This window comes from Scyliorhinus canicula, chromosome 19 (assembly GCF_902713615.1).
Source record: "Scyliorhinus canicula chromosome 19, sScyCan1.1, whole genome shotgun sequence".
Lineage (NCBI taxonomy): Eukaryota > Metazoa > Chordata > Chondrichthyes > Carcharhiniformes > Scyliorhinidae > Scyliorhinus > Scyliorhinus canicula.
This window is the reverse complement of record NC_052164.1, coordinates 49,604,316-49,623,432: the sequence shown is the minus strand read 5'-3', so window position 1 is coordinate 49,623,432 and position 19,117 is coordinate 49,604,316. Positions and strand designations below refer to the sequence as shown.

Sequence of the window (19,117 nt, the reverse complement as noted above, 5' to 3'; positions counted from 1 at the left end):
ATCAAGACTGCCCCAGGGGGCCTTACCAGGTAAAGGGGGTTGATGGGGGTGTTATATTACTTTTTGTCATACATATATTATTCTTTTGAACCAGCCGAGTTGTTGAAATGAGTAGTAGTCTTCTTGTGACGATAAAATAATTTATTGAGTAATATAAATAAATATTGTGAGTTCTTTTTACTTAATATTCAACTAGTAAAACAAAGAAACAATTGTAGAGATAACTAATTAAATTATACAATACAATTCTTTGATAGCTAATAACGTCTTCTCTATCTAGCATTCCTATGTCTGTTCTCTCTGCACTCCTACACACTCCTTCGGAAAGAATGGGAAAGCTATTTATATAGGTCCTGATAGTGAGACATCAAGTGCGGGATTCTCCAACCCCCCTCCGGGTCGGAGAATCCCCGGGGGGGGGGGGTCGGCGTGAATCTCGCCCCGCCGCTCCGACACTTGCTGCCGTATTCTTCGGCGCCGGTTTTCAGGCGGGGCGGGGTTTACGCCACGCCAGTCGGGGGCCGTTGGCAGTGGCCCCTCCGGCAATTCTCTGGGCCCCGATGGGCTGAGCAGCCGTCAGTTCCTGACCAGACCTGCCGGCATGAAATGGACATGGTCCCACACAGCGGGACCTGGCTGCTGGGCCGTCTAGTGCTGTCCTCGGGGGGATCCGGCCCCGGGGGGGGCGCCCACGGTGGCCAGGCCCGTGATCTGTGGGCGGGCCTGTGCTGTGGGGGCACTCCTTCCTTCTGTGCCGGCCTCTGTAGGGCTCCACCATGTCCGGCACGGAGAAGAACCCCCCTGCGCATGCGCTGGAACACGCTGGCCGGTCTGAGAATGAGTAGAACCACGCCGGCAGTTCTGTGCATGCGCCAACTCGTGCCGGCCATTTGCAGGAGAATTCCGCCCATAGTGTTCAATTGCCTGTACTGGCATTACATATATTGATCATGTATATTGATATACAGAGATCACTACAGGGTGTTCCCGGTGACCCCCAAGGTTGGGAGGGTTTATATATGCAAACGGGTGGGAGTTGCCTACGGGAGGGTGGGGGAATATTGGGGCCGTCGGACAAAATGGCACCCTGATCTGTGAGGGACCTTTACTGCTGACGAGGTTCAGCCCACCATCATGGTCCTGGATTGTCCACAGAAACACCAGGTACAGGCGATGGGTAGGAGCGAGCATTCAGCAGACAGGCAGGAGTCAGACTTTTGTATGGATTGAGGAGCACCAGCGATCAGTTCTCAGCATTCCCCTTCGTGCCATTGCCAGTGACTCATTTACAGCATCTACAGTCCCATCACCTTGGAGTGATGTTACACAGACCCGAGGAGGGTGGAACAGGGTTGTGGGTGGGGGGAGGGAATGGAAGGCGGGGAGGGATAAGGGAGGGAAGCAGGAGAGATGATGGACTAAGCCATGTCCTATGTGAAGCGGGCAAGGATGAGGGCACATGTGGTTCTCGATTTTGACCTCCCCTGCCATCTAATGGCCACATCGCACCCTCGCTCAAGCCCAACCCGGCCGTAAAACTGTGTCCTTAGAATAGTGTGGGGAACTAAACTTGCCAGCCAGATCGGCTCCTCAGCGATTGGGGTGCCATTTTGAAAGTGTGCCCCGATCACAAAGTAAAGTTGAGTGTCCCCACACACACCACCCACAGACAATGCGAGCCCTTGCAGTAATGGACAACATCCCCAACCCTCCACACCCCAGGACAGTCATTTTCAAACCCAGGGTCGTAACCCGCGGGAGGGTCATGCGGCCATTCGTTGTGGCGTTCCCGATCGCCAGGCCATGCATCATGGCGTTCCCGCTCATGGGAATTAGTGCCCGACAGTGCATACGGTTTTTAAAATGCCGGCCAAGACTGGCTTTAAGAATGTCACTCCCTCAGCAGTAAGCAGACTATGCCCAGCAGAGTTTGGGCAGCGTGGGTCACGAAGATCAGCCCGCATAGAGCACGAAGTCGGCCGACGCGGGTTACAAAGGATGGCTGGTTGGTAAAAATGTGTCCTAGGCAAAAAGGTTTGAAAACTATTGCCCTAAGGCAAGCTCCCCCCAATCACGAAAGGTTAGCCTGACCACCCCCCTCTCCTGCCAACATCCAGGCCTAATCGTGACGCTGCCCCACATCCATCCATCTTTGTCGGCATCGGTGCATCTCCCATCCCCATAAATGAGCATATGGGATCTCTGAGGGACCCCCACATTTAAGGCCTTCCTTTTAAGTCCTTCACTTTTTAGGACCCACCCTTTTAGCCCCCCCCCCCCCACCCTTTATTCCCCCCCTCTTTGTAACCCCACTTCATACTCCTCACCCATCATACCTACCATTCACCCCTCCTTTCATAGGCATGGGCCCCTTAGGCCCTGTCCCTTTGGCTGTGTCCCTAGCATGCCTGCAGTGCCAGGGCACTGTCCAGCCCTGTGCCCTACCACCTGGGGGGTTCCAATGGCCTCAGAGCCCCAGGCTTGTTCCTCACACCAGCAGAGTCCCGTACGAATCCCCGCCCGGGTGAGGCCTTGCTGGTGCGGTGTTGATCCCCGGGAGCTCAGAGAATACAGCCTCAAATGGCTGAGGTTACGACACCCTGGGCAAGTGCAAGGTCAATTCCAGTCTCACGTGCCCGGAGTCACAACACAAGTGAATTAACCAATAATTCTTATATAAATACCTCAAGTCTTTGTCCCTTGGCTGCCCAATAATTACTGTCACCAGGTATGTTTGGGGAGAGGGTGGCTACTGCAATTCACCACTATATTGTATTGTATTATGTTGATGTCCCTGTGGGTCCCGCGGGCTACCAGCTGCCCCCCTGGGGATCCTGAACACCGCCCCAACCCTACACGGCCTACACCCCCCCTTCCCCCATCGCCGACGCACCGTGATGAAGCTCCAGACGACACGCTCCCGGAATCAACGAGTCCAACACACGTGCCCGCAGCGACGAGTCCAACACCCGTGCCCGCAGCGAAGCTGGAGCTGAGGCAATCACAGAGAACGATTAAGGCGCCAGACAGACTCAATCTGTGAGCCCACCTCACCCCCGCTGGACTTCAATTTTTAATAGGGGGTGAATGTGGTGAACCTATTGCTACTGCAATTTACCGATGTATTGTATTGTATTATGTTGATGCCCCTGTGGGCTCTGCCTGTGGCTCCGCCCCCTCAGGGTGGTATATAAACCTGCAGCCTGTAGGCGGCTCTCAGTACAGAGCAGTCTCAGGCAGGTACAGATCTAGCTTATTAAAACCACTGTTCACTTCTACTAATCGTCTCGTGTGAATTGATGGTCGAATCACCGGGTTTTTAAACGTAAACACGATTACTGTTTATAATGAGAATTAACATGAAGTAGTCCGTAAATACAACTGATTAACTTATTTAACTCTTAACTTCCACTTAAACTTCCCTCTCCCCAAACATACAAAACAGACAAACATAGGGGGTGAAAGGGGTGAAAAATAATAAGGATTCAAGTCAAAAGTGAGTATTGGCTTCAGATGGAGCTTTTTTTTAAGCAGCTTTGTTACAATCCTGGCCTTCTTTTTAAGGCTTTTACTGTGGTTTCATTCAGCTATCTGTGGTTTCAGAATGCAGTGCTCACAACTTTTAGCAGCTTTCCTGAGAGAGTTATACTGCTCACAGCATTACCTTGTTGTACTTTGCTTTCTATTCGTGGTTTGGCTTCAGGCCTCTATAGTTCCAGGAAAACAGCACTTGGAGGCTTTCTGGAGAGTGAATCGGCCCTCACAGTGCCTCCTGGAGAGATCTGCCAAAATCAATACTGAAACCAACGTGAAACATCGGGACTCTGAATAACATCCAGTGGAATAATATCCAAACACCACCTGTTACCGGGCAGAAAATAGACCTCTGGGCCCATTCATTGGCCACCAGCCAAATGAATCAATCGAAGTCCCATCCCATCTCTCTGTCACTGGTTTTTGAGAAGCTGACAAAATTAATTGTTGAGGGAAAGGCTGTGCATGTCGTCTGCATGGACTTTAGTAAGGCATTTGACAAAATCCCTCATGGCTGACTGGTACAAAAGGTAAAGACGCATGGGGTTCGGGGTGTGCTAACGAGACAGGAAAAGAACTGGCTTGGCAACAGGAGACAGCGATTAGCAGTGGAAAGGAGTTTGTGAGAATGCAGATCTGTAACTAGTGGTGTTCCACAGGTGTCAGTGTTGGGACCACTGTTGTTTGTAATATACAAATGATCTGGAGGAAAATGTGGTTAGTCTGATTAGCAAGCTTGCAGAGAATACAGCAGAAGAAAGATAGATTGGAACAGAGAAATGGCAGATGGAGTTCAATCCGGACAAATGCGAGGTGATATATTTTGGAAGATCAAATTCAGGTGTATATTATACAGTAAATGGCAGAACCTGGGATAGCATGGTGGCGCAGTGCCTAGCACTTCTGCCTCATGGCACCGAGCTCCCAGGTTTGATCCCGGCTCTGGGTCACTGTACATGTGGAGTTTGCACAGTCTGCCTGTGTTTGCGTGGGGTTTGTTGTGTTATGTTTCTTTGTGTGGCATAAGCTGCTTCCTTGATGTATGCTTTGACAAAGGAAGGTCCAGACTTTGTAATGAGTTCAATATGTTTATTGAACTATTAACACAGTTCTTAAATGAGTTTGACACTCCTGCTAATCTGCTAAGTAACTCAGTCTAACTAAACCAGTCTGCTCTAAGCCACATGCTGGGTATGATGCTGTTGATCAACCCTGATGTACTCTCCAGATGTCTGGCTGTGGAAAGAGGCAGAGCATGTGCGCCCTGTCCTTTTATATGGGTTGTGAAGTGCCCCTTGTGGTAATGCCACCTCTGGGTGTCCTGATTACCCATTGGTTGTGTCCTGTTGTAATGTCCCATTGGCTGTATGTCTGCGTGTCATGACATCTCTGGTGCTCGCTCTAGTGGTTACTTAGTTGTAGTGTATTTACATTAACCCCTTGTCTATATACAGTGATGCATATCACCACAGGGTTCACGCCCACAACCCAAAGATGTGCATGGTAGGTGGATTGGCCACGCTAAATTGCCCCTTAATTGGAAAAAATGAATTGGGTACTCTAAATTTATTTTAAAAAGTACATGGCAGAACCCTTAGGAGCATTGGCATTCAGAGGGATCTGGGCATTCAGGTCCATAGTTGCATGAAAGTGGCTATACAGGTGGATAAGTTGGTCAAGAAGGCATATGGCATTCTTGCCTTCATTGGCCGGGATATTGAGTACAAGGGTTGGCAAGTCATGTGCAGTTATATAAAACTTTAGTTAGGCCACATTTGGAACATTGCGTGCAGTTCTGGTCGCCACACTACCAGAAAGACGTGAATGCTTTGGAAAGAGTGCAAAGAATTTGTACCAGGATGCCTGGTCTGGAGGGTGTTTTTTGAGGAGAGGTTGAATGAACTCCAATTGTTTTCATTGGAAAGACGGAAACTCAGGGGAGATCTGATCGAGGTCTACAAAATTCCGGAAGGTATACACAGGGCGAATTGTCAGAATCATTTTCCCAGGGTGGAAGAGTAAATTACAAGGGGCACAGGTTCAAGGTGGGAGTTGGAAAGTTTAGGGGAGATGTGTGGGGAAGTTTTTCACGTAAAGGATGGTGGGCACCTGGAACGCATTGCCAGTGGAGGTGGTGGAGGCAGGCACAATAGCAACATTTAAGATGTATCTTGATAGACACATGAACAGGCAGGCAATGGAGGGATGGAGATCATTTGGGCAATAAGTCGTCGGTCTATATAAGGAATCTGGATCGGCGCAGGCTTGGTGGGCTGAAGGGTCTGTTCCTGTGCTGTAATGTTCTCTTTGCTCTTTCTTGGTGCCAGCAGTCTACTATCTCCACTTTTAATCAGCACAGCCTTTTGGATTCTTCTGTTTGAATTAACGATACTGGCTGCTTGCCTTAAAGTTAGATGTTCATTAATCATCCATGGATCAAAAAGGTAACGGCAAAAATTAAAGAAAGGGGAGTAAGGGAATACACAGGAACAAACAGGAAGGACCCTTACGCTGCATATTTAGATGAGCCTAATAGCTTGTTTAAATATGATTATCTTGATCAAGATTGCGTCGGGCGTACTAAATCAAGGACTCACCATCATACTCTTCTTCAAGAGGAAATTGAGAATGTAATTCCACCTCTTGATACCACCTGATAATTAAGAAATTGTTAAACAACAACAACAAGCACTACTTTCGAGGGCAGAGCAAAACTCAAAGGAGCTACATGACAAGTGGAAAATAGACACCGGTCATCATCCTTGCAAAGACAGGTCTGATATCTTACACCGTCCAGATGGATGATGAAAGAGTTTGGCAAAGTCATGCTGCCCAACTCCTAGTTCACAAAATCAATGAACTGAGTCTTCACCAGAAGTATTCCCGTTGGAGTGAATGGCAAGAGATATGTCAGAACCGAGGTCTACTACAGAGGAAATGACAGAATCTGTCACTACAGAATCACCAGTTAAAACTGTACAGATACCGAGTTAGTTTCTCACGATGTACCACTAAAAGGTGAACCAGATGTCCGTGATCTTGAAGGGCCAGATTCCTGAACTTCAAATATTACCTATAAGAGACAGACATCCTCCAAAGAGGCTGGTTTACTAATATGTATATGTATAGATTACATAATTGTATAAAGCAATGTCATGAATATTTGCCCTCTACCTTGCAGAGGCTGAGCGCCAACTCTCTCAGACTTCCTCCTACCTCCTCCTGGACCATGACCAGACCACTGAACATCGAGCCATTATCTCCGACACAGTTAGTGACCTCATTTCCTCTGGATGCCTCCCCCTTTCGGCTTACAACCTCATAGTCCCCCAACCCCGGACAGCCCGCTTTTACCTACTTCCCCAAATCCACAAAAAAGACTGTCCCGGCAGGCCCATTGTGTCAGCATGCTCCTGCCCCACCAAACATTTTTCCTCTAATCTTGACTCCATCCTCACTCCACTTGTCCACTCCCTCCCCACCTACATCCGGGATTCCTCTGATGCCCTGCGTCATATTGACAGCTTCCAGTTCGTGGGCCCTAGTTGCCTCCTTTTTATGGGTATGTGGAACATTCCTTGTTCCAGGCCTATGCGGGTCCCCTCCCACAACTCCTATACCAGTACATTGATGACTGTTTTGGTGCCGCTTCATGCTTTCGTCCGGACCTGGAAAAATTCATCAACTTTGCTTCCGGCTTCAAGTTTCCACCCCTCCATCACTTTCACCTGGTCCTTCTCAGACACTTCTCTTCCCTTCCTTGACCTTGCTGTCTCCATTTCCAGCAATAGACTATCTACTAATATCCATTACAAGCCCACTGACTCCCACAGCTGTCTGGACTACAGCTCTTTGCACCCTACACCCTGTAACGACTCCATCCTTTCTCTCAGCTCCTTTGCCTCCGTTACATTTGTTCCGATGATGCCACTTTCCAAAATGATGCTTTGAAAATGTGTTCCTTCTTCCTCAACCGTGATTTCCCACCTACGGTTGTTGACAGGGCCCTCAACAGTGTGCGGTCCATCTCCCGCATCACTAACCCTCGTCCCCTCCCTTCCCTCTCAAAACAAGGTTCTCACATTTCACCCCACCAGCCTCCGTATGCAAAGCATAATCCTCCACCATTTTTGCCAACTCCAGCGCGATGCCATCACCAAACACATCTTCCCTTCAGTCCCACTGTCAGCATTCCGCAGAGACCGTTACTGCCGAGATAATCTACTTCATTCCTCCACCATATCTAACACATCTCCCATCACACAGCACTTTCCCATGCAATCGCAGAAGGTGTAAAAGCTGCCCCTTTACCTCTTCCATGCTTAACATTCCAGGCCCAAAACACTCATCCCAGGTTAAGCAGCGTTTCACTTGTACCTCTATCAATTTGGTCTCCTGCATTCACTGCTCCCAATGTGGTTTTCTCGATATTGGAGAGACCAAACCAGACTGGGTGATTGCTTTGCAGCGCAACTTCGGTCTGTGCGCATTCAGTACCCTGGCCTTCCTGTTGTTTGCCATTTTAACACAAGACCCTGCTCCCATGCCCACATGTCTGTCCTTGGCCTGCTACAATGTTCCAGTGAAGCGCAACGCAAACTGGAGGAACAACATCTCATCTTCCGGTTAGGCACACTACAGCCTTCCAGTCTCAACATCAAATTCAACAAATTCAGATGATTAGCTCTACCCCACCTAGACCCCTTTGGTTTCATCCCATTTCGTTTTAACTGTCTTTTACCATTTTTTTTCCTGGTCTTTCCTTATATAGATTCCACCCCCCCCCCCCCCCCCCCACCCCCATCTTATCCCCCCTTTACTTACCTTTTCTCCCCTTTGCTTCCCCGTCCCCTCTCCCACATCTACATCTGTCATATTTTCCCTCTGATGTTAGTTTCTCTGCTGTTTGGCCTTTCACAATTTGTTTCTGTGGGGACTGCCTCTTTTCCCCTTGGTTTCTGTGGCTATTAGCACCCCGTTTCCCTGGGTTTCTGTGGCTATTAGTACCCCATTTCCCTGGATTTCTGTGGCTATTAGTACCCCATTTCCCTGGGTTTCTGTGGCTATTAGTACCCCATTTCCCTGGGTTTCTGTGGTTATGACTCATCTTTCATTCTCTCACCCCACAGTGAGCATTTATAAGCATTTCCCACTTTCCAAGTCTTTCAGCTCTGACAAAGGGTCATCTGAACTCGAAACATTTGCTCTGTTCTCTCCCTACAGATGCTGCCAAACTGCTGAGATTTTTCAGCATTTTCTCTGTGGTTTGATGAATATTTTATTGGGTCTGTTTAACAAGAAGCCGTTTGCACTAAAGGAGTAAGGGGGGAGGACTGTTATGTTATGTATTCAAGTAACACTGCCTGCTGCTGGAATGTCACATGATCTGCAGTGATGTCAGTGGTGTGTTCTGTGTGGTCTTTCAGCTCATCACCTTACCCTGACAAAGTAACATCTCTCAGTAAACCCTGAACTAGGTCCTTACGAACTTAGAACGTTGAACCTCTACTTCTGTTTCTCTTTTCGGCTAACAACAAAAATATAACTGAAGCAAAGAAAAATATTAACATTTTAATTTCCTTCAGCAATTTAGCCAGCGGCAGGGCGCACATACAATGAGAAACCCCGTTGACGACAACGGAACCAGATAATCCAGCCTTCGGCCAAAGGCGGGCCATGTCCGCCAATGCGAAACACCGCGGGGGGCATGGGATTGCCAGCCAGCCTTTGTTTATTTACTATATCTGTCATAATATACCCCAGTATATCATGGTGCAGACACAAACTGATGGACACACACAGGGACCAATCAGCTTGTACAAACACCGCAGCCAATCACCAGTTAGAATACACACACTATAAAGGCAGAGGGCACCACGGTGCCCGCTCATTCTGGGTGCTGCCTCTGAGTGTAACAAGAACTCATCCAGCCCAGCACAGTCTCTCGTTTAAGTTAGCATAATTTAGACTCACAGTCATCGTGTGTTAGTTAGTTAGATATAGTTAATAAAATTGAGTTGAACCTTCATCGGTGTTGGAAGTGTCTGTTCATCTCTCAAGTCTACACTAGCCAACACTTCAATATCCATCACTGCTCTCTTTGGCTGTGCCATCGTGAAATCTTTTGTCATTTAATCTCCCTGCCCACCACTGTATCACAGACCTTGGGCACGCGATTCAGCGGCCTCGTCGTGCCCGACTTGGTGTCGGGTCGAGGCCGATGAATCTTGCGAGTGGCAAAAGAACAAATCCTGAACCGTGCTTCAATTTAACGATAATACATCAGGTAAATCCAGAAAATATGAATCTTGGACTCCAAAGGAAAGCAAATGTTCAAAATGATCTACTCCTCGGCAAAAGCCTGTCCTCACTGCACTTCCAAAGGTACTCAACCTGTCTTTCCACATCCCCAAAAATGAAGCAACTTATTGCATGTGGCCACACGGAGCTAATAAACCTGGCTGTGTCGCTATGAGTTAAAGTTGGTCAAACTGTTCATGACCCAGCAGGAATTTCCAGTAAAATTGTCGATGAATAAAGGGTTAGATAGGCCACAGTCGCTTTAGTCGCTACAATGGGTTCATAATTAACCAGAATCTGTTGGATTTTCTCCTAGTAAAGCCGTTCCTCCACCCCCACCGCCAAGTGCCACAGGGACAGTTGGGGCTGATGTCCGTCCAGCTTCAGGTAAGCTGAATCACCATGAAATACCTTGTGCTCCTGCCCAATACACACCTAAACCTCCCCATCCCAAATAATATTCCATGCTGTCGCTGTTAAAAAGCCTATTAACTCCTTTAACTATAACTTACCCCAGGTCAGACATCCTAAAGTGTATCACAATTGGTCAGTTCCCTTATTTCCAATAATTCTCCTGAACCCATTCCATTCACAGACCTGAAAATACCTTTGTCTTTTTACTAAGTTTGACATTGCGTGACACTATAATCTGATTCATTCCATCTTTCGCTCCACTGTTCTTCTGCACCATGGGGCCTTCCCTTCTCCCTGATAGTTTCAATGTTTAATGTATAACATGCCATAAGGATCGATAAAATCCTTGCTTTGTTTTGTTATTTTTTATTATATCATGTTATCTGTAACTATATGCAAAATGCTATGAATTAATTGTTATGCAAACCATAAAATCCCTACAGTGCAGAAGGAGGCCATTCAGCCATCGTGTCTGCACCGACCATCTGAAAGATCAGCCTACAGAGGCCCACTCCCCCGCCCTATCCCCACCTAACCCGCACATCTTTGAACTGTGAGAGGAAACTGGAGCACCCAAAGCAAATTCACGCAGACACGGGGGAAATGCAAACGACACTCAGCTACCCAAGGCCGGAGTACAGTTTTCCAAAGGCATCACTTCTGAGCGTCAACTTGATTTTTTTACATTCTCTCCCTCCTCTAAAACCCATCTCCAATATCTAAAGACCTGGGCTACAGTAAGAACTCTTGCCAAATTCCATTAACATACCAGCATATAGTAATGCATGAAAACATGGACCTATAACATGTTTCAGGCTCCATCAATAATGCTATGCGATTTGTTTTCCTCTTTTGTTCCCAAATATTGTTAGTTATCGGACTTTAAGTTTGGAAAGGTCACAATTCTTCATATCTAATTGCCAATACCGTCTTTAAAAGAAGGAACGGTTTGAACTGGTTCTCTTACATACCACATGAGTCTCCAGTCAAGCTGTGATTTGTGGCTCTTTGGAACACTTACACATAAAATGTGAAGTTTAGATGGATTGACCCTGCTATAATTGCCCATTTGTGTCCAAAGATGTGCAGTTTGGGTTGGGTTTGAGTGGGGCAGCTAGGTCGGGTGCTCTTTCAAAGGTTTGGCGCGGACCCGATGGGCCAAATGGCCTTCTTCTGAACTGGAGGGATTCTATTCAATGTAGAATAATTACTACCTAATATTTTGCATATGTTTACACATACTACAACAATATATAACAAATAACAAAACAAAACATGCGGCAATTGAACAAATTGCATCGCAGCCGAGGAGTGGGACCCCCAAAATATAACCAGGGTCCGGCGCACGGGCCTTCACTCAACCACATGGTCTCTGCCTTGCTTCATACACTGATGTCGAGCTGGGGACTGAGACCAAAAAACCCATGGGGTGGAGGTTTAGGATCACGGAAGAGGCAGCCAACATGTAGCCCTAGAGTTAGATTGAGTAGCACCAATCTACAATATGTGATCAGTCACCTATTCGCAAGTCCAGTCAGTTACTGAAACACACTGGCATGGAGAAGTTAACAGATGAACACGAGGGGGCCATTCAGCCCCTTCAGACTGCTCTTCCATTCAGCTGGTTCATGCGTAATTTGCACAAATTCATTTAGTTGCCTTTAATCCATACCCCTTGATGCCCTTACTGAACAAAAATCTCTCCGATTTCAATCTCAATTGGTCCAGCCATAACAACAACTATTTGGCATAAGAGAGTTGATATTTTCACTCTTCTTGGTGTGAATTGCTTCCTGACATCTTCCCTTCAATGGTCGAGCACTATTTTGAAGATAATACCCTCGCGTACTGGATTCCTCCCAGCAGAGGCAGTAGTTTTGCTGAAGGAAATGGGGAGAGCAGGAAAGTTAGCGGAGGAAGTTTGTGGGAAAATCAGGAGTAAAAACTCTCTTTAACCTTATTATTGTTTTTGCAGCTTAGGCGGGACAGTCATGTTAAACATATGTTCCAATTTTTATCGGTAGAATTCATCCCGCTAAGGTAGCTGCGCTCCTCCAACTCCAACCTCTTGTGCACATCCCATTCACCTCATCCACAATTGGGAGACATTGCCAAAGTTACCTCCCAAAACTTCTTTCTCCTTAAGATCCACCTCTTGCAGTAAATTTGTGACTGCCTTTCGAGTCACATAAGAGATGGGACGGCATGATGGGCGGCACGGCAGCACAGTGGTTAGCACTGCTGCCTCACAGTGCCAGGGACCCAGGTCCGATTCCGGCCTTAGGTGTCTGCCTGTGTGGACTTTTCACTTTCTCCCCATGCCAGCGTGGATTTCCTCTGGGTGCTCCAGTTTCCCACCACAGTCCAAAGATGTGAAGGTTAGCTGTATTGGTCATGACTAAATTGCCCCTTAGTGCTCCAAGATATACAGGTTCGGTGGATTGGCCATGATGAATTCATGAGGTTACACGGATAGGGCGGGATAGGGTGTCTGGGAAGAGTGCTCTTTCAGAGGGTCAGTGCAGACTCGATGGGCCAAATGTCCTCCTTCTGCACTGTAGGGATTCTGTGGCTCTCATGATACTCTTTGGAAGTAGAGAATAGAATCATTCTTCCTGGTGTCCTGGCCGATATATATCCCTCAATACACATCACAAAAATGATACTCTGGATATTCAGACAAAATTAACAGTCACTTGGACAAATGTGGTTAATTAAGGAACGACAACACGGATTTGAAAAGGGCAAATTGTGTTTTTTGAATTTTCTTAATGAGGTAACCGAGAGAAGAGTCGATGCAATTGTGTAGTCATGGAATTTCAAAAGGAATTTGATAAAATCCCTCATGCAAGTTTGTCAGCAAAGCTGAAGCCCAAGGAATAAAAGCAGCAGTAGCAACATGGGTATGGAATTGGCTGGATGGTGGGAAACTGAAAGCAGTGGTGAATGGGTGACGAGAGAAAGATATATAGTGGGGTATTCCAGGGTCAGTGTGAAGACGCCTGCTTTAACTGATATAGTATAATTGACCCAGACTTCAGTGTACAGGGCACAATTTCAAAATCTGTGGATAACACAGAACTTGGAATTATTGTAAACTGTCAGAAGGATAGTGAAAAACCTCAAGAGGGCATGGACTGGCTGGCAGAGCCGGGGGGGGGGGGGGGGGGGCAAGTGTCAGATGGAAGTTACCGTAGAGAAGTGTGACGTTGGGGTTGCCCCCCTCGGTGAAGCGGAGATTTTATAGAGGTGTTCAAAATCAGGAAGGGCCTGATAGAGTAGACAGGAGAAACTGTTTTCATTGGCAGGGGGCACAGATTTAAGCTGGTTGTCAAAAACAGTAACGTCAACATGAGGAAAAATGTTTTTAAGCTGTTAAGGGACAGGGCTTAGATACTCCAAAGTGTATTATGAAGTTTACCTGACCTATAACCTTGATGTTGAATTTGGCTAGGATAGGCCTTTGCTTCAGGTGTGATTCATCAGACTTCTGAGGCGCTTTAATCAAAACAAGGTGAATTCTTAGAATGTAGTTAACATATATATGTAAACACAGCAAGACTTTTTTTGATCAATTTCAAACATAAAGCCAACACAACAGCTACAGTAATCTATATAACACTTAATTAATTCCCCCTTAGCTGTTGCAATTCAATGACAAAATCCAATAAACCAAAACCCCTTTCAAGGGCATGGCCCAGCGCACTGTATTCTCACTTGAATTGGCCTGGTCCTTTCCCTGAGATTCTGATCCAGTTTCAACCAGCAGTTTCAAACTCTTTCTGGAAAACAACTCTTATCTTTAAAATTACCAAGGCAGTTTTGCCACACCCGATGTGCTTTTCACTAGAACAGCTTTTAAAAACAGGGAAAACACTTCCTTCTCCTTCTGCAGTTCAAAGCATCAAAACGAAAACTGAAACCAAAAAAAAACCCTTCTCATCTGACAGCCACAGCCCAGCTCCACCCACAAATTGACATCACTGAAGCTGTGCAGCAAGTCACACGACAAGAGATCAAACCTTTCTTAAAGGGCCACTCACATGGCAAGGGTCTGGAACGCATTGTCCGAGAGTGTGGTGGAGGCAGATTCAAAAGGGAACTGAACATATTTCTGAAGAGAAAAACATTTCCGGGGCTCCAGGGAAAGGTTGGGGGAGAGGGACTAGACAAACCAGTCACAGAGAGCCAACACAGACCTAATGGGTGAAATGGCCTCATTCCAGGCTCTAAACGTCTATGGTAATTTTCACATTATCACATTGCTGTCTGTGGGAGCTTCCTATGTGTGAGTTGGCTGCCAGGTTTCCTACATTATAGCAGTGACCGCACCTCAAAGAAAACATCATTGGCTGTAAAACAGTTTGGGATGTCTGGTGTTTAAGAAAGGCACATAAAAATGCAAGTCTTACTTTCTTTAATGTCTCCTGCTTTGGTACGTATTCATTTTAATCTAATATTCCTGTGAAGTCCTTCAGGGGGTGGCACGGTGACACAGTGGTTAGCAATGCTGCCTCACAAGGCCAGGGACTGGGGTTCAATTCCGGACTCGGGTAACTGCCTGTGTGGAGTTTGCACTTTCTCCCAGTGTCTGCGTAGGTTTACTAGTTTGTACGTTCTCCCAGTGTGTGCTCCGGTTTCCTTCGGGTGCTCCGGTTTCCTCCTACAATCCAAAGATGTGCAGGTTAGGTGGATTGGCCATGCTCAATTGCCCCTTGTATCCAAAAGGGTAGGTAGGGAATAGGGGGAGGCATGGACTTAAGTATGGTGCTGTTTCCAATGGCTGGTGCAAGCTCAATGGGCCAAATGGCCTCCTTCTACACTGATTCTATGATTCTAAAGGTGATGTCTAATTGTCGGTTGAAATCTCCAAGGAAAGAAGAGATAGCGCAGTACATTTTCCAATTAGGCTTAATCAATTTCCACAAGTTGTTTTCGAAGGTCACTGATAATCTGTTCTTCACTCTGCAGAGTATTACGATGTGGCTGATGGCCAAATGTGATGAGTCCCATGTTTGGTGGACATCCTTCCACAAACCACACGTCTGGATCCTTGACTGCCGAGACCTGACAGGCTGAGCACCAGCAGCTAATGAAATGAGACTCTGTAAACATTGCAATAAATGTGCACTTGGCAGGACTTATCTGTGCTATTGCTTTGATTATCACAGGCTCGTATATGGTGCTCTGCTGAACACTCTTTTAATTGTCTATTCCCCGTGGAAACAAAGAGCCGTAAAAACTGAAAAAAAAAACAAGACACTGCAAATGGCATACATTCCCCACGGCCCCCAGGACAGAACATTGTCCTGTTTTTTATACAGCAAGCTGGGTGCTTCCAGGTTTCATTTCTTCATTGAGAATTGAAGAAATTTGACACCAAATATACAGGACCCATACAGGTCTTGCTCGCAATTATGTTCTGCTTGATTTTTTTCCCATTCTTCCTTCTCTAACTCTATGTATAAAACTCTATATTACCATGTCCCTCATGTGCCTATCCGGCTTCCCATCAAATACATTGTTACAATTTGATTCAATTATTCCCTGTGAGAGTTCCGCTATCTCAACACTCTGACTAATGAAGTTTCTTTTGAATCCCCTTTTGGGTTTCTTGGTGACTACCTTATATTTGGGAGCGGCACAGTGATTAGCACTGCTGCCTAACAGTGCCAGGGACCCGGGTTCAATTCCAGCCTCTGGTGACTGTGTGTGTAGTTTGCACATTCTCCCCGTGTCTGCGTGGGTTTCCTCCGGGTGCTCCGGTTTCCTCCCACAGTCCAAAGATGTGCGGGTTAGGTAGATTGGCAATGATAAATTTCCCCTTAGTGTCCAAAAGATTGGGTGAGGATGCGGGGATAGGGTTAGGGCGTGAGACGAGGTGGTGTTTTCTTTCCAGGAGTCGGTGCAGACTCAATAGACTGGGTGACCTCCTTCTGCACTGTAAAAATTCTGTTCTGTTCTATTGATGGCCTTTGGCTATGCTGTTTCCCACCTGAGAACAATATTAAGGCACCAATCACTCAGGAGGGATTATATAAACATGCTGTGGATTAATTTATTTAGACTAGGCACATGAGAACAGATGTACATGAAGAGAAAGCTTGAAAGCACTTCAGCATTAATGCTGTTCAAAGGCTAGAGTAAAACTGAAACTGGATTGCGCGACACATTTTCTTTCTGGTGATGTCATGCTGCAATCTGTTAAATGCATTTTACGACACACTCTTTTCAAACCTTTCATAATTTAAAGGCCTCTATTAGAGAAGTATGAAGTCTTCTCATCTCGGAAGCGGAAGCACAGACTCTTAATTCTTTCCTGCTATTTCTGGTGTCATCCTCGTAAATATTTTTCCATCCGCTCCAATGGCTTGATATCCTTTTTATAATGTGGTGATCAAAAATATACATAGTTCTCCAAATGTGGTTTAACATTATGAGTTCAGAATCACTTCTCTACTTTGCAATTACATCCCTCTAAAGATAACCCTCAGTGTTTGCTTTGATTGTGTTATATGACATCTTTATTTTATTTAGCAAAATGTAATACATCACACTTACAATGGATCAGACAACTTGGAGATGCTGCGGCTGTTCGCCCTTGAGGAATGAATGGCAAAAGGAGATTTGATAGGTCTTGAGAGGTTTTGACAGAATAGATAGAGAGAAACTGTTCTCATTGGTGGAGGAGTTAGATACTAGTGGACATCGATTTAAAGTGATTGGCCAGTGAACCAATATGAACCAATGTTTCTGTAAGGGGCAGCACGGTAGCATGGTGGTTAGCATAAATGCTTCACAGCTCCAGGGTCCCAGGTTCGATTCCCGGCTGGGTCACTGTGCGGAGTCTGCACGTCCTCCCCGTGTGTGCGTGGGTTTCCTCCGGGTGCTCCGGTTTCCTCCCACAGTCCAAAGATGTGCGGGTTAGGTGGATTGGCCATGCTAAATTGCCCGTAGTGTCCTAAAAAGTAAGGTTAGGGGGGGGGGGTTGTTGGGTTACGAGTATAGGGTGGATACGTGGGTTTGAGTAGGGTGATCATTGCTCGGCACAACATCGAGGGCCGAAGGGCCTGTTCTGTGCTGTACTGTTCTATGTTCTATGACGTGAGGGAAAATGTTTTACGCAGTGAGTGGTTAGGATCTGGAATGTATTGTCTGTGAGTGTGTTGGAGGCAGATTCGCACAGTGAGTGGTTAGGATCTGGAATGTACGATTTGTGAGTGTGTTGGAGGCAGATTCACACAGCGAGTGGTTAGGATCTAGAGAGTACTGTCTGTGAGTGTGCTGGAGACAGATTGACACAATGAGTGGTAAGGATCTGGAATATATTACAGAGAAACATAGAAACAGAGAAGATAGGAGCAGGAGGAGGTCATTTGGCACTTCGAGCCTGCTCCTCCATTCATCACGATCGTGGCTGATTGTCCAACTCAATATTCTAATCCTGCTTTCTCTCGTGAATCTTTGATCCATTCGCCTGAAGTACCATATCTAACCACCTCTTGAATATATTCAATGTCGTAGCCTCAACTACTTCCTGTGGTAATGAATTCCACAGTTTTTGGCTGAAGAAATGTCTCCTCATCTCTGACCTAAATGGTCTTTCCCGAATCCTCAGACTGTGATCCCTGGTTCTGGACACACCCACCATCGGGAACATTCTCCTTGCATCCACCCTATCTAGTCCTGATAGAATTTTATAAGTCTTTATGAGGTCCCCCCTCATTCATCTAAACTCCAGCGAAAACAAGCTTAACCTAGTCAATCTCTCTTCAGATGACAGTTCCGCCAACCCAGGAACCAACCTAGTAAATATTCGCTGCACACCCTCGAGAACAAGAACATCCTTCCTCAGAAAAGGAGACTGTGACGCAGCATGGTAGCACAGGGGCAGCACGGTAGCACAAGTAGCTACTGTGGCTTCACAGCGCCAGGGTCCCAGGTTTGATCCCCCACTGGGTCACTGACTGTGCAGAGTCTGCACGTTCTCCCTGTGTCGGCATGGGTTTCCACCGGGTGCTCCGGTTTCCTTCCACAGTCCAAATATGTGCAGGTTAGGTAGATGGGCCATGATAAATTGCCCTTAGTGACCGAAAAGGTTAGGAGGGGTTATTGGGTTGCAGGAATAGGGTGGAAGTGAGGGCTTAAGTGGGTGGGTGCAAGACTCGATGGGCTGAATGGCCTCCTTCTGCACTGTATGTTGGACCATCGCGTCAAGTGCAGGAGAATCCCGCCCACTATGTGGGAGTAAGGTGGATGCAGGTTCTATCATGGAGTTCAAAAGGAAATTGAATGAACTTCCTAAAGTTCAAAAAACAAATTGCAGGACTACAGGAAGGAGCGGGAGTCTGAGATTTGTAAAATTGTTCTTTCACAGAATTAGCACAGGCCTGATGAGCTGAAATGCCTCCATCTGTGCTGTCACCAATCTTTTATTCTCTTTGATTTTGAAATCAAGTTGCCATTTGTAATCCCATTCTACGGGTTTAATAATGTATTTTTCTCATGTTTACAGTCCTCCTCAGCAACGGGAATCGCTTGCGCGCAATCTGCGCGGCTTCGGGGTCATTGACAGATTTTCCGAGCAAAACTGGCCGGGTTTCAGTCTGCGGCCCCTGGTGGGGAGTGGGGGGGGCATCAAGGATGGCCAGGGGAGCGATCGGGCGGCACGGATCCAAGGGCGTGCGCGATCTCCGTGGGGGGGGGGGGCTACATTTTGTATGATGGTCTGTGGTCCGAGTCCGCCATCGCGCATGACGAGGCCACTGCAGGCCATCGCCACGCGCATGCGCAGACTCCCTACCAGAAATGCAGGGCCCCGTATCCGCAGCGAGAGCTGCGAGGAGCACTCCTGGGCCCTGCCAGCCCC

The 19,117-nt window shown here is 46.8% G+C and overlaps 1 protein-coding gene across 1 annotated transcript in view; it reads left to right on the top strand.

Moving 5' to 3' along the window:
• The window catches only part of LOC119954180 (proline-rich protein 29-like), a 50,081-nt gene extending 34,692 nt beyond the window's left edge, over positions 1-15,389 (top strand). The window contains exons 5-6 of the mRNA XM_038779171.1: positions 10,151-10,221; positions 15,220-15,389. Of these exons, the coding sequence (XP_038635099.1) occupies positions 10,151-10,221; positions 15,220-15,251 (103 nt within the window). The 3' untranslated portion in view covers positions 15,252-15,389. The remainder of the gene's footprint in view (positions 1-10,150; positions 10,222-15,219) is intronic.
• Positions 15,390-19,117: the final 3,728 nt, after the last annotated feature.